General features: G+C 39.3%; 1 protein-coding gene across 1 annotated transcript; it reads right to left on the reverse strand.

Moving 5' to 3' along the window:
• Positions 1 to 8,141: 8,141 nt before the first annotated feature.
• On the reverse strand, positions 8,142 to 9,100 carry LOC107042779. Its single transcript, XM_015263963.1, has 2 exons — positions 8,381 to 9,100; positions 8,142 to 8,321 (listed from the first exon to the last, which is right to left on the reverse strand). The coding sequence occupies exons 1-2, from the start codon at positions 9,098 to 9,100 to the stop codon at positions 8,142 to 8,144; spliced, it is 900 nt and encodes a 299-aa protein (XP_015119449.1).
• Between the last annotated feature and the right edge of the window lie 7,077 nt (positions 9,101 to 16,177).

Raw genomic sequence — 16,177 nt, forward strand, 5'->3', positions numbered from 1 at the left:
ACAAAAAAAGTTCGAAAATTTGAGAAGAGGAAATTCTATAAAAAATATCTCAATAGAATAAGTTATATAGAAAACAAATCGAATTCTATTGACTTTTTCTATTGAATATTTTTTGTTATACGTCTCAATAAAATCGGCCAAAAACTAATTGAGAGTTTAATAGATATCCAATAGAAGTTTCTAACCAATTCGCTAGATAAATATTTCTATTAACCCTCGATCATTCGCGCTAGCCTTCGTTTATCGCACGGTTAACGCAGCGCCGCTGGAGTAAACCGAGCGCGCTGNCCGTCCCCTTGTGACTTTTAATCCGTGTGAAACCTGATCGTCTCAATGTGACCCTTATAACTTTTGACCTTCGTGAAATTTGATCATCCCCTTGTGACCTTCGTGACGTTCGACCCTCCAGATGTTTGACCCTCTTGAAATTTGACCATCCTCTTGTGATCCTTTTGTCCCTTCTGATATTTTGACCCCGATGAATCATCTTATTCTTGTGACCTCCCTGGTCTTTAANCCAGAGATTCACTCGCACCGGGCCGAGCGGCGCGGTGCGCTTTTCTGTCCGTTCGACTTCTCTTTTTTTTTGTAGCTAAACAAATTTTTGGAGAAAAAAACAGACAATGCCAACGCTCAATAAAAAGATTGAACTAGGAACTCTAATTTTTAAGAATTTGTAAACGTCAAGAAAAACAAAAATATAAATAGACAAAAACGGGCGGCGTCGCGCTCATTGAACGAGTAACCGTGGGTTGAATTTTTTCATCCGTGAATTTTTTCATCCCTGGCGCTGCGCGCTCGGGATTTTAATCTGCAAAAATATCCGATAATTTTGGAGGTCTCGTGGTATTACTACTGATTATTTTTCTCACTCGGATTTCAGCCAATCAGAGCGCAGTATTTGAGGCTGTCAAACAGTTTTATTTCGGAAATGTGTAAAAATAATTCCGAAGGAAATTCACTAGTAGCTTTTCAAATGTTCCTCATCTTTCAACTCATTGCACGTTTAATATTCTGTCTGACAGATAAACAAAAAAGTGCGTTATAAATGTATGACTGTGTAAATGTATCCGGGTGCTGTTCACTGCCCTCTGCTTGGCCGAAATCCGAGTAGAAAAATAATCCGTCAAATACCACTCGTGCTCCAAAATTAATCGGATATTTTGAAGCACTAGTGGTATTACTACTGAAAATAGGATTTTTGATTCTCAATAAGTTCTCAATCTACTGAGAGTAGATTGAAAGACAATTGAGAATCAAAAATCCAACTCTCAACTCTCAAAAAAGTTGAGGGTACATTCAGAGATACTTGAGAATCAAAATTCAAAAATCAAATTTTCAATCCCGATAGTAAAGTTGATAGTAAAGAGGGCGACTGGCATAGAATGCATTTTACGCCTCGTCACTTCAACTTTCAAATAACCCTGAATTTTCTCTCAAAAACCAGAAATTATCCAGAGTCCAACTCTCAACTTGGTCCGGAAGAGCCAAGTTTCTGAGAGCGTTCCAGAAAATTCTCCGGTTTTCGAGAAATTCCGTCGATTTAAAAAAAAAATCAAAAAAATTCTCCAGTTTTCTAAAAACTTTGAATTAATGTTCCAGTTTTGTAAACAAAATCGAGAAAATTATTGAGTTTTTGGGAACGTTCTAGAAAATTCTACGATTTTCTAAAAAAATTCAAGAAAATTCAAGGTAATTCTCCGATTTTCTACTAAATTGCATGAGGTTCGCCGATTTTCTCATAAGTTCGGAAGAATTCTACGGTTATCTAGGAAATTCGATGAAATTCATCGATTTTCTAATAAATTCGGGGGAATCCTCCAGTTTTCTAGAGAATTCGACAAACTTCTCCGTTTTTCGAGAAAATTCTCCAGTTTATTAAAGAATTTGCGAAAATTCTGCGNTTTTGACAATTTTCTGGGGAATTTTCTAGGGACATGTCGGGCAAAAATCCATCCAACCGGGCCTTAATAAAACAGATAAACACTGAACAATTTTACAGTGCGTTATTAAATTTGGATAATTAAATCAGAGGAAGTTATTTTTATTTTAATTAAAAGTTCATGATTATAAAACAAATGTTGAAAACCGGCTATAACACTTAGATATAATTGAAGTGAGTATGCGATTCAAAATATTTGAGTGTTTCCGCGTTTAAGGTAACTCAGAGACTAATTTTATTTACACAAGTATCGTCTTATATACTATTTGGTGTANGAATTTGTGATTCTCATAAATAACATAGCTTCATCTCTAGATAGATGGAAAATGACCGTAATTTTGATTTAAAAATGCACATTAGGCTAANAAGTGAGTATGCGATTCAAAATATTTGAGTGTTTCCGCGTTTAAGGTAACTCAGAGACTAATTTTATTTACACAAGTATCGTCTTATATACTATTTGGTGTACATACTGCCGAACGAATTGGGGTGAACTCGCATTGGAGGACAAAATGAATAGAAGTAAAATTAAGAATTTGATTGGTTCGGCACCGTGGACGATATTGATGAGTGAAGTGGGAGGAATGAATAATGGAGACGGAAGGAGGGTGGATATTTGGGTCCTACGACGCTCGAGGAACAATACGTGACCGTAATAAAGTCATAAACGACCGTCATAAACGATGTAGATCGACCAGTTTTTAAAAAATCGTTAAAAAAATTGGTAAGTAAACAATGAAAATCACGAAAATTGAGAACTTACGAGGGGGTGTAGGGGGAGGTATGATGACGGCGGGTTGCTAAATTTACTCAAAAAGCGGGAGGGGTTTTAAATTCTAACTGACGAGGAAACCGTCCCGAGTATCGCTCACCGATTTCGATGAGCTTGAAATATGTTATTCCACATCAAAATCTAAGGTATACGTATTTTTTTTCTGCGGATAAAGACTTTTAGAGGGTGAAACCAACCTCCGAAGTTGACAAGTTTTCAGGACCATTTGACTGTTTCATATATTGGCATTCAAAATTTTAGAACGAAACCAAATGCATGATAATCTATAAGAATAATTATGAAAAACAGCGTTCGTTGCATTTGAATAGGGTCAATTCCAAAAAAATGATAGGGGTTCAAATCCAAAAAAATCTTATGAAAAAAAAAATAACGCTCATATTTCAATAGTATGAATGGCTATCAAACGAGCAAGTAAAAGTAGGAAATACGGGTTTTTGCATTTTTTCGAAAGAATGGGTGTAGGGGATTAATCACCCCCGAATTTAACTCAACACATGACCAGTTGAATATTGGATTTCTTCTCGAAAGAAGCCAATTTCCAATGTGTGTGGTGGAGAATCTCGTCGGTCGTGTTTAGAAAGAGTGAATGACAAAATAACTATTAGAGTTGAAATATACAAATGTTTTGCAACAAATACTTCCTCGTGATTCAGGTGAGAATTGTAAGAAGAACTGGAGTAGCCTCCGCGGATTACTGTTTTTTTTAGGAGGAATGAATACAGTACAGCCCTTCTTCTAAATTCATAAAAAGGATAGAGGGATGTTGAAGAATATTCTTTCAGAATATCACTTTTATTTATATTTTTACATACCTAGGTGTTATGGTTTGGTAAAAAATGATGATTAACACAAACCGTTGGAAATGTCTATTAGTCAATAATGGTATAAACACAAAAAAACTAACACAAATCACTTTAAATTAATTTTTCCTATATTTTCACAATTTTTAAAAATACACTTAATATTATTCTTTGATAAAAAAAATACAAATATGGACTGTCAACTTAGTATTAACTCGCGAAAAGGGTGTGAATGTAAAAAGTTATTTGTCAGGGTATTTTAGCTAGACAATACTAGAATAGACCGGCGGACACAAAAAATGAGTTGAAGTTGTAACGATGCGAAACGATAGATTAATACTTCGATACTGACTATTGTGAAGAAAAGTGTCAAGTTTTATGCTAAAAGTCCGCACGGACGGAACTAAAAAATTAATAGGTTCTTATTGGTCAAGGAAAGTGTAAGGATAATTTCATTGGTTTATCTATTTTGAAGGGTGGAGTGGGTAGAATGGAGAGTGGAAGGGGAAATGGGCACCAAAGGTTTGGGAAATGTGTGGGCCTGAAGGGGCTGAGTGACCGCAATAAAGTCATAAATGACCCGAGAGCCTCTCATTAAGACTTATTTTCTCGAGGTCTAAACGAAAGAGGCAATAAATGACCGCAATAAGTGGATACAATAATTATGTAGATTTTCCGAGGTACGAATAATAACAAAAGGCCTTTCAAATTTCAAATACATTTGAGGATTAAAAATCTCCTACTATAAAGTAATTCCCTTTCTATAATAAACGAAATAATATTTGGGACGAAGAGATTTAGGAAATTACGATTTTTATGACGGTCAAGTAGAAATATTTTGGAATAAAAGAAGGATTAAAATTTAAACGNAGGACGAAGAGATTTAGGAAATTACCATTTTTATAACGGTCAAGTAGAAATATTTTGGAATAAAATGTTACGTCTGGAGACGTATCGCATTTTTATTGAAATGAAAGAAAAATTGATAATGATTGAAAAATAATGGAATTAGAAAATGATGAATAATACGTGGTTTCAAAAAGCATTTCGCATTGGAGGTAATCGAAAGCAAGTCTCATTTTTAATCGATATTACTCGTGAAAATATAAGAAGGAATTTAATGAAGAAAAAAGGGTATAAAAAAGAATAAGTTCATGTAACGATCATGTGATCGTTGGGTGGCAACACTTTGAATTGTCTCCAAGAGCGTTATCACCAGGAGGTTCAGGTATCCGTGCCGAGGTGTACCTTGGTGCATCGACATCATGTCATGCCCCCTCCTTTGACAAACACATCAAAATTCATACACATACATTAATTAGTACATCCTCGCAATCCGAGGTAATAAAAGAGCGTCGATGCACCCCCAAAGTTAGTTCCCGCCGTTCTTCGTTCCGGGTCATTTCTCGCGTCGTCTAAACCATTCAAAAGTGGAAGAATTTGGTCCTTCTTACTTCTCTCTTCAAGAGAAACTAATTAAGGTGTGAACTTCCGTTCCGAAAAATTGTAAATTTTTTTTACGTGAAATTATTGTGAAATCTAACCAACCGAATATTGGATTACTTCAAGAAACTACAACAAAATGGATGAGTAAAACAAAATAAATAATAAATTTGATTTAAATCGGGAAATGACATGGTGAAAAGTCGAACGGTTTCAAAAATTCAAGAAAAAAAATCGATAATTATTGAATATTTGAGAATTTTAGTTCGGGGAACTCAATATAAAAAAAANTGGATAGAATAATTATGTAGGTTTTCCGAGGTACGAATAATAACAAAAGGCCTTTCAAATTTCAAATACATTTGAGGATTAAAAATCTCCTACTATAAAGTAATTTCCTTTCTATAATAAACGAAATAATATTTGGGACGAAGAGATTTAGGAAATTACGATTTTTATGACGGTCAAGTAGAAATATTTTGGAATAAAAGAAGGATTAAAATTTAAACGTTGCAATGGGCGTGACGATGAGTTCAATAATAAAATAATTTACTCAAGTAATTCTGCGAAAAGGCTGGGTTTTTCCCGATGGAAAATTTCCCAATACGATAAACAATTCCGCGACGGAACATACTCCGGAACATACTCCGTGTGTTTTGATGACCTTGCCCAATGTCCATTGCATTGGAGGTAAGTTGTCCTCCTTCATGATGACGACAGTACCTTCTTTGATATGGTGCTCCCCATGAGTCCATTTGGATTTAATATTGAGCCCGCTGATGTACTCTCGATGCCAGCGAGCCCAAAAATCCTGTTTCAGCTTTTGAAGGTGTTGCCAGCTGGACAGGCGGTTGGTTGGAGTGTCTCGAAAGTCTGGACCCCTGAGATTTGTCAAAGAGTCACCAATCAAGAAGTGGCCAAGTGTTAAGGCGATTGGATCATTCGGATCCGTTGAGAGAGGTGTGAGAGGTCGTGAATTTAGTACGGCCTCAATCTCGATGACCAATGTGTTCAACTCTTCGAATGTGAGTAATTCATTGGTCACGATCCTTCGCAGGTGGTGCTTGAAGGATTTGACCGCAGCTTCCCAGAGTCCACCAAGGTTTGGAGAATGTGCTGGGATGAAGTGCCAGCGAATTTCCTTGGAGGTAGCAAAATGAATAATTTTTTGCTGTTGATCTTCATTTTGTAAGAAATTGTGGATTTCCTTCGGCTCACTGTTGGCACCGACGAAATTTGTGCCATTGTCTGAATAAATGTTGCTGCAGACTCCCCGTCGAGCGATGAAGCGCCGTAGGGCGGCGAGAAAACCTTCCGTGGTGAGGTCACTCACGACCTCTAAGTGGACTGCCTTAACTGCAAGACACACGAAAACAGCAATATACACCTTGATGCGACCCCTGTTGCGTATTTTCTTTTCCTTTATAAAGAACGGGCCACAGTAATCTACTCCGACGTGTGTAAATGGGCGAGACTCGATCACTCGAGCCTCAGGTAGGTTACCCATCACGTAATCTATTGATGGTGGTTTGTGCCTGATGCATTTGACACAGGAACGCACGATGCGCCGAAACGACTGACGTCCATCCAATAGCCAAAAACGACGGCGAATAGCATTAAGTGTAGCTTGAGCACCGACATGTAGCTGTAGCTGGTGCTCATTCCTGATGATGTGATTCGCCACTGGATGTCTTCTTGGAAGGATGAGAGGATGACGTTGACAATATGGTATGTTTGCATTTGTCAACCGGCCCCCTACTCGTAATAGTCCATCCTTGTCAATGAATGGGGTCAATTTAGCAAATCTCGACAATTGTGATAACTTGTTTCCAGCTGAATATGGGTGATGCAGCTCCTTGATGGCTCTGGCGAAGTTTTCTAATTGTACCCAGTGTACAATAGCGTGGAGAGCAGCTTGAAGTACATCAAGTACTAGTGGACCCTTGCGACGAGTTCTTTATCTCAGACAATAAGCAACAACCCGTTGTAATTTATTGATTGATGATGACCAAATATCAAGGTGTTTGGAATTAGTTGTTGAGGCTAAGCAGGTTTCCATCGTGGCTACTGGTGATTTTCGTAGATCAGGTAAACACGATGAAAACTCCAGTTGAAGATTGGGCCATTCATTTTCGTTTAGATGAAGCCATGATGGACCAGAAAGCCAACGCGAAGGTTTTATAAACTCAGATGGTGTTTGCCCACGAGACACGAGATCAACTGGGTTGTCGTGGGTTCGTACGTGCTTCCAGTCCTGAATGTTTGTTTTTTGTTGAATATCTGCTACTCTATTGCTGACGAAAACTTGAAGTTTATGGGGTGGTGTATTTAACCAATGTAACACCACTGTGGAGTCTGTCCAGTAGAATATTTTATCAATGTTGTGGTGAATGGCTGCCTGAATGTTTCCCACGAGTGATGTCAAGAGTTGAGCCCCGCACAATTCGAGGCGTGGAATGGTTTGCTCTTTCAAAGGAGCAACGCGAGATTTCGAGCAAAGCAAGTACACGTGTATATTCCCATGTTTGTCGACTGAACGGAGGTATAGACAGGCTCCATATGCCATTTTGCTAGCATCACAAAACCCATGAAGTTGGACATTGGTGGCCCCTGGTATCAAGGCTCCTCATGGGAATGTTGCTTGCTCGAGTGTTGGTAGTTGTTTGTAGAATTGTAGCCATTCTTTCTGCAAATCTGATGGTAAAACGGTGTCCCAGTGTACATTCAATGTCCACAACTTTTGTATGAAAGCCTTGGCAACAATTACAACTGGTGATAGCAGGCCCAATGGATCAAATAATTTTGCAGTTTCTGATAAGATGACTCTCTTTGTAATTGGATCAATATTTGGAGCGATTTTAACGAAGTATTTGATTTTATCAGCAGCAGAGTCCCACGAAATGCCCAATGTTTTAAGTGTTGTCGAATCTCCGAGTTGTAGGTGTTTGTTGATATCTTCCGGGTCGAGTCCTTGAAGCAATGTGGGGTCATTCGATGCCCACTGTCGAAGATTGAAACAGCCCAATTTCATCAATTTTTCGAGTTCATGACGAATGGTAATGGCTCCTTCACGTGTTTGTGCTCCTGTGAGATCATCTACGTACAGATCTCTCTTCAGGATAGCAGCTCCAGTAGGATAGCGATGTTGTTCGTCGTCTGCTAGCTAATGAAGACATCTGATTGCAAGGTATGGTGCTGCTGACAATCCAAATGTCACGGTGTTGAGTTCGTAGGTTCTCACAGGTCCATCATCATCGCGCCACAGAATGCGTTGGTATTTACGATCTTCCAGACGCACGAGAATTTGTCGATACATTTTCTCGATGTCGCCCGTCAGAACGTACTGTATAAACGAAATCTCGATAACAAAGAAAAAATATCGTCTTGAATTGCAGGGCCCACGTGGAGTGTATCGTTCAAGGACATCCCGGTGTTGGTTTTGGCGGATCCATCAAAGACAACTCTCAGTTTTGTTGTTAAGCTGCCTTCTTTGAATACCGCATGGTGGGGTAAATAGTACCCGTGATCAGCTAATTTCGATGTATCAATTTCAGTCATATGCCCAAGATCAATGTACTCTTGAATGACTGTCTTGTATTGCTCAGCAAGTTGAGAGTTTTGATGGAATTTTTTCTCGCTAGATTTGAACCGATTGTAAGCCCGCGATCGCGATATCCCCAGTTGAAAGATATTATTATTGAAGGGAAGAGCCACGATGTATCTTCCTGTCATGTCTCTAGTCACGTGCTCCTTGAAGTGTCGTTCACACGCTGTTTCAACGTGATTGGAACGAGGTTTTCCTGCGGTGTCCTCTATTTCCCAGAATTTAGTCAATTCAAAGCCCAAAGAGTCCGTGTTAATGAGATGACAGGAACGTTGACGAGTGTGTTTAGATGTAGGAGCTCCCCCTCCAATAACCCAACCAAGAGAAGTTTGTAAAAGGAATAAATCAGGTTGATTTTCAGCAAAAATTCGTTTTTTCGCGGGTCCGAGAAACGAAAGTGTAGTCCCAGTTCCAAATAACATGTCAATGGGAGCTGGTAGATGAAATTCTGGATCGGCGAGTCTCAAATTAGAGGGAATTTCTATTTTATCCCTGTCAAGTGGTTGGCCCGGCACCATTGTCGAAATACTGGGGACCGTCAAGAATATAATTGTCCGTTCCTCGTTGTTGATTCGCGAACGTATAGTGGCAGTTACGAGATGTTTTGTTGTAGTCGTTATTGTATTCAGAGCGCCAACTGCGGTTGAAAAATATCTTTTTGGCAATCCAAGCGACGTTGCTAAACTCTCCGTAATAAAATTCGTTGTTGAACATGTATCCAACAATGCGCGACAATCGATGAGCGAGTTATTGATATTTAATACCTTGAGTTTAACAGTTACCATTAAATCACAAGTTGATGAGTTGACGATCAGTGTCGTGTGGTTCGGTGATTCAGCTGGGCTCTGCTCTTGGCTTAGTCAGGAGTTGTTGATGGGCGTTGTCCCTGCAGCAGTGGCTGGTTGAACGTTCGTTGATAGATCTGACCGATGTAGAAGAGAGTTGTGAGGTTTTTGGCACCGTGGACAGTTTCTGGAGTTGCAGGCATTGACACCGTGGCCTGACTTGAGACAACTGAGGCAGAGTGAGAGTTTTTTCGCTTCTTTATATCGATCCACTGGCGAAAGATTTTTAAAATTTGGACACCTCATGATGCTGTGATTTTCCTTGCACATGGCGCATGAAACGACTGTTGATGTGCTAGTAGTCACGAAGGCTTGTCTCTTTCCACGATGACGATTGGATTTTTCGTCACGTGAGAACGAAGTAGACACTGATGAGCATTGCGAACGACTTTCCAAGAATTCCAGCGGGCTTGTGTATTGAGGAAGATTGGAGTCCTTGATCTTCAATTCCCAGAGATAAGTTGTTTCTGGGCTGATTTTGGACTGGATCAAGTGAATCAGTGGCAGATCCCAATACTCTACCGGTTGTTTGAGGTTTTTCAGCGCCCTAGTATGCTGATAAACCGTGTCGACTAGATGTCCAAGTGCCTCTGGTGTGTCTTTTGATAGAGCTGGATACTCATGCAGCAGTTCCCAGTGTCTACAGATGATTTTCCGTGTGCGATCGAACTTCTTCTGGATGATGTCCAAGGCGGTGTCATAATTCTCCTCAGTGTTTGACAACGATTCAATAGCCTTGGCAGCTCTCCCCGTTAAAAGACTCCGAAGATATTGGAGTTTCTGAACTTTGGATAAATCAGTCCTCTGTCCAATGTTGCAGTTGTAGCTGTCCCAAAATGGATGGTAACTCTCATATGATCCGTCGAACTTTGCAATATCAAGTTCCGGCAAACATATGAGCGAAAGTAATGATGCAGCTGCGTTCGTTGTGTCACCACACTGCACTATATTACCATGTGGAGAAGCGGCTACTGTTCGTAAGGGTGAAAGGTGATGAAGGGCATCACCAACAGCTTGTTCATACCTTGATAGAATCTCCAAACGTTTGGGGCTCTCGGCTTCTTCGTCCGCTTCTTCTAGCTCCTCTTGGATTTCTTCAAAGCGTTGAAAACGTTGTTTCATCCCGTCCAATGCGACCTGGAGTCTCTCCGGAATACGTTCTTCGATGGGCAATGACACGTATGTATCCAAAGTTGCCTTGAACATCGTTATTGATGCTTGAATGTTGCCACGCTGACGTCTGAGCGTGCTGAGTCAGGCTTCATTCGCCATGTTGAATTCATTTCACAATACAACCACTGAAGCTGGTAAGTAAAATAGTCAATGTTTGTTGGCAACGATATGCCAGTAAAAAGTCAAAGTTCAAAAATAAAGTGAGTCAAAGTCAAAAATTAATATCACCATAGATATTAACTGCAAAAAAGTTCACACACTCCCGAATCACTTGTTCACATATCCGGCTCGAAGGACCAATTATGTTATGGTTTGGTAAAAAATGATGATTAACACAAACCGTTGGAAATGTCTATTAGTCAATAATGGTATAAACACAAAAAAACTAACACAAATCACTTTAAATTAATTTTTCCTATATTTTCACAATTTTTAAAAATACACTTAATATTATTCTTTGATAAAAAAAATACAAGTATGGACTGTGAACTTAGTATTAACTCGCGAAAAGGGTGTGAATGTAAAAAGTTATTTGTCAGGGTATTTTAGCTAGACAATACTAGAATAGACCGGCGGACACAAAAAATGAGTTGAAGTTGTAACGATGCGAAACGATAGATTAATACTTCGATACTGACTATTGTGGAGAAAAGTGTCAAGTTTTATGCTAAAAGTCCGCACGGACTGAACCAAAAAATTAATAGGTTCTTATTGGTCAAGGAAAGTGTAAGGATAATTTCATTGGTTTATCTATTTTGAAGGGTGGAGTGGGTAGAATGGAGAGTGGAAGGGGAAATGGGCACCAAAGGTTTGGGAAATGTGTGGGCCTGAAGGGGCTGAGTGTCCGCAATAAAGTCAAATGACCCGAGAGTCTCTCATTAAGACTTATGTTCTCGAGGTCTAAACGAAAGAGGCAATAAATGACCGTAATAAGTGGATAGAATAATTATGTAGGTTTTCCGAGGTACGAATAATAACAAAAGGCCTTTCAAATTTCAAATACATTTGAGGATTAAAAATCTCCTACTATAAAGTAATTCCCTTTCTATAATAAACGAAATAATATTTGGGACGAATAGATTTAGGAAATTACGATTTTTATGACGGTCAAGTAGAAATATTTTGGAATAAAAGAAGGATTAAAATTTAAACGTTGCAATGGGCGTGACGATGAGTTCAATAATAAAATAATTTACTCAAGTAATTCTGCGAAAAGGCTGGGTTTTTCCCGATGGAAAATTTCCCAATACGATGAACAATTCCGTGACGGAACACTAGGAATATAATGATCTGACAATTCCATTATCATTTTTTTTTCCATTTTTCCTTCACTCCACCCCCACTACGTCATCACAATTCATACATTTCCTTATTTTTCCTGTCATAAGGCACTAAGAAAATCATATTTTGAGATCTTATAATTTTCCTCATTCATTTATTCATTATATTTTTTGCAATAATGATAGTCGTCGAAGAAGTGTTTTTAACATAATGACTTCTTGCACCAAGAACAACGAATAATAGCAATATTCGTACATCCCGGTATTTCGCAATGCGACTTGCATGATTCACCGAATGCGAAATGGACGGGATTTTCAAATCCATCTGGTTTGGTTTCTACGTAACCGCTTCTGTACCAAGCATATTTGAAGAGATTGACATATCGTGGTGACGACAATTGATTATGAGTTAGAGATTGCAAATTGAAGACATTATTCTTTAAATGTAAATTCAAATCATAATCCATTAATATAACACTATCAGAGAAATATCTTATGAAGTTTTTCTAAACTCTAAATCCAAAAACATCGAGTGGTTGGAGTTTTCCAGTTGTCCCTTTAGGTATAGTCATTACCTCCACATCCTTATTGCGTGTTTTGGTAGCTTCCACGATTGGAGAACAGTGTCCGGTCTATGAATCCACCAATAATAGACTTTTCGCACCAACATTTATCAAGTATCATCTCCTCATCATCTCCTCATCATTCTTTTCGCACCAACATTTATCATGTTCTCCTCATCTTTAGTACATAAAAGTTCGCATCAATATTGTGGCCCAAAAAGACGGTTATCCCACTTTGTATCAGCGTTCCACTTTGCCCCATCCCCCCCATTTCACCCTTTTTGAACCCAACCAACACCATTTCACATCACTTACTTCAAGAATTGTGATCGCCCAAGAAGAAATCCAATATTCAACTGGTAATGAATTAAGTCAAATTCGAGGCTGGTTTCCCTACACTACTTTTTTCGAAAAAAGCGAAAACCCGTATTTTTGACGTTTGCTTGCTAGTTTAATAGCCATTCATACTATTAAAATACGAGCGTAATTTTTTTGTTTCACAAATTTTTTTTGGATTTGAACCCCTATCATTGTTTTGGAATTGACCCTATTCAAAAGCAACAAAAGCCATTTTTCACCATTTTTCGTAAAGATTATCATGCATTTTTTTTCGTTCTAAAATTTTGAATGCCAATATATGAAACAGTCAAATGGTCCTGAAAACCTGTCAACTTCGGAGGTTGGTTTCACCCCCTAAAAATCTTTATCCGCCGAAAAAAAAAACGTATACCTTAGATTTTGATGGGGAATAACATATTTCAAGCTCATCGAAATCGGTGAGGGACACTCGGGACGGTTTCCTTGTGAGCCACCCCCCATCTCTCCGTTAGCATGCGTTGATTGAATAAAAAAAATTCTTAAAAAATAAAAATCTCGAAAATTGAGACTTTGTAAGGGGGTGGAAGGGGGAGGTACAACGGCGAAGGGTTGCAAATTTTACCCAACTAGGGGAGAGTGTTTCTGAAACTGACTGAGCCACCACCATCCCTTTGTTCGCATGCGTCATTAAATTAATTTAAAAAATTCTAAACAAAAAATATAAATCTTCGTCAATTGAAATTTCACGAGAAGATGGAAGGGGGAGGTATGATGGCGCAGGGTTGCTAATTTTACCTAACAAGAGGAGGGGGTTCCAGAATCTATCTGAGCCACCCCTCATCTCTCCGTTCGCATGTATTAATTAAGTAAATTAAAAAATTCTTGAATGAAAAATTAAAATTTCCTCAATTAACATTTCACGAGGGGGCGGAAGGGGAAGATACGAGGGCAGAGGGTCGCAAATTTTACCCAACAAGGGGAGGGGGTTGTCAAATCTAACTGAGCCACCCCCATGCGTTGATTGAATAAAAAAAATGTTAAATAAATAATGAAAATCGCGAAAATTGATAATTTACGAGAGGTTGCAGGGGGAGGTATGATAGCGGAGGGAATGAAACTTGGAAATATGCTCCAAGACGGGTGGAGTGGTATATATTGTAATATGATAAAAATCATGTACTGTTCCTCACCTGAACTGACCGCGGATGATGGGGGGAAAATTAGTATTTTTACCCCAGCGAGGAGTCGGATCACCCAGGGCCACAATTGTCATTTTCTTCATTTCTTTTATTTACTCTTTCTTTTATTATTCCCTCAAATTCTGTCGACCGCGCTCATCATGGGTTATGCGTGAGCTTCGTGACGAGCGGAGTGGAGCGGAGCATCGGGAATGGCTACAAGTCGGCGCTACAGTAGATGACGAGTAGCACACCGACGAGCACGCACACATTGAGTCTGGGAGACTCACACTACGAAGGACGCGAGAGACGATCGACGCACGCCAGCAGGCATCTCCGTCTCTACTTGCGAACCCCCACTACCTCACCGATGGATCGATGGCGCAATGCCACCCAAGAAAAAAACTCTACATGCTGTAGCATCGAGGGAGCCGCGGATTATGTTGGCTCATGCGCCATTCAACGCGGATCACCTCCACCGACCGTGAGGCGCAGGTCTCAGTTTTCTAGGACTCATAAATACTGAATAATTACCAATTGAAAATTCATAATTCAAATTTCATTGGGACGCGGATTCTCCGCGGCACCATCGGTTCATTGGGGTGGGGGTAGAAAAGATTTTGAGGTTCCTCGGAGCGATGTACGGCCCCGACGGACCACTCTTCGCTGGGGTTCAGCCATATTAAGTCGCTCTGCGCAATTAAAGTTTTAGTATACTCTTTGAGCTTTTTTAAATTGTTAAAACAATTATTACTTTGGTGTGCCTGGAGATTTTCCGGCCTTTTCCTGATGTCGGCGTACTGAGGGTCCAGACGAGTTTATCCTGGAGTTTCTCGCGTATCAAACGGTGAGCGTGATTCAATTTGCGAGTGCTCGCGTGGTTTTTCGATTCATTTCTCCGGTGGCCATTTTGGACACCGTTTGAGTGTTGAAATTCGAGCCTTTTGCCTTCGGGACGCGGCACTCAATGGCCTTTGGCCTCATTCCTTTATTTTCATTATTGAATATTAATTATTCCATTCATTTTGTTGCCGTTTATCGTTTTTGATTTTGGAACTTTGTTCAATTTCTTCATTCATGTGGCCTTCGCGTTGTCGGGCTTCGGGTGATTCTCACCAATGACAATATTTCGTCATTAAATTGTGGCTGCATGATATTGGTTCATTTTTCCAATCAAGTAAAAATATTGGACTTTTATAATTACTTCTTATTTTCGCATGTGCTAAAATATTAATACTCTGTGTCGAAACATACTGCGTGTAGAGTTCTCTCTCACGCATTTCATTGAATTACTTAATTTTGTAATTATCACATAGTCAGTTATTTCCAGAAAATTTATAAACTGTTGCTTCAGACAATTGATAATTTTGAGTTTTGTCAAACCTTTGCTCGCGGGAGTCCTCTCCCGCACGTGCAAAAATAGCGAATATTATTTCACTGGCACTTGGCCGAATTTTCTATTGTTTTATTGTTGTGAGAAAAATATAGTTTATTTTATTTCCGAATAATTCATGGTGTTGAGCTGCATTAATTGTTCGCCCGTTCCCACACGTCTCCGCGGTTTCCTGAGCTGGTCGTGAAACGCGCTTCGACATTGTGACCTTGTCCTTTGAAGGTTAAAAGGACTGGCGCCCTTTTGGTATTGTTTCTTTGGTTCCTTTCGTTGATCACCTTCGTACTTATTCGGGTTGAGAGATTCCAAAAGGGTTGCTGAAAGTTAGTGGACGACAACGCACACGATTTCCCGCGTGTGTCGTTGAAAAATACGTCACAATATATAAAGGAGGCTCATTTTGATGACGAGCGGCGTACGAATGTTGCATGCACTTGTAATTTGCATGCAACAAAACCACCATCCACCAACTCCACTGTCTACTATCGTGCGTAGGCATTTTCTCCATGGGACACCGAAAATAAACAGAAAAACATACACAAGGACATGGTCAAAAAACATCCTATTCTGATTGCAGGATCCAAATTAGTTATCATAACATGAAAAATGCTTCCATTTGAAAGAATGATGCAAAGACCTCTATTTGGTCTGGCCCATGAGGCTTCCCACCTCCGTTTCCATGGGTTTATCGGTAGCTTTGTTGCTTCCAAATAGAAGCATTGTAATATTTGAAACGCAAGTTTTCAGTTTTTACTTTGGAATAATTAATTTCGGACTTAGGAACCGGAATATGATGTTTTTTAATCCTGTCCGAATGTATGAGACTGCCTATGTGTGTAACCGAT

This window comes from Diachasma alloeum, unplaced genomic scaffold, assembly GCF_001412515.2.
Source record: "Diachasma alloeum isolate Michigan unplaced genomic scaffold, Dall2.0 Dall_scaffold_00519, whole genome shotgun sequence".
Lineage (NCBI taxonomy): Eukaryota > Metazoa > Arthropoda > Insecta > Hymenoptera > Braconidae > Diachasma > Diachasma alloeum.

Excerpts from the sequence above, each read along its gene's own strand:
- LOC107042779 (XM_015263963.1), bottom strand. The coding sequence starts at position 9,100 with ATGGTGCCGGGCCAACCACTTGACAGGGATAAAATAGAAATTCCCTCT. Across the intron at positions 8,322-8,380 it reads CCTTGAACGATACACTCCAC|TACGTTCTGACGGGCGACAT; the intron begins GTGGGCCCTGCA and ends TCGTTTATACAG.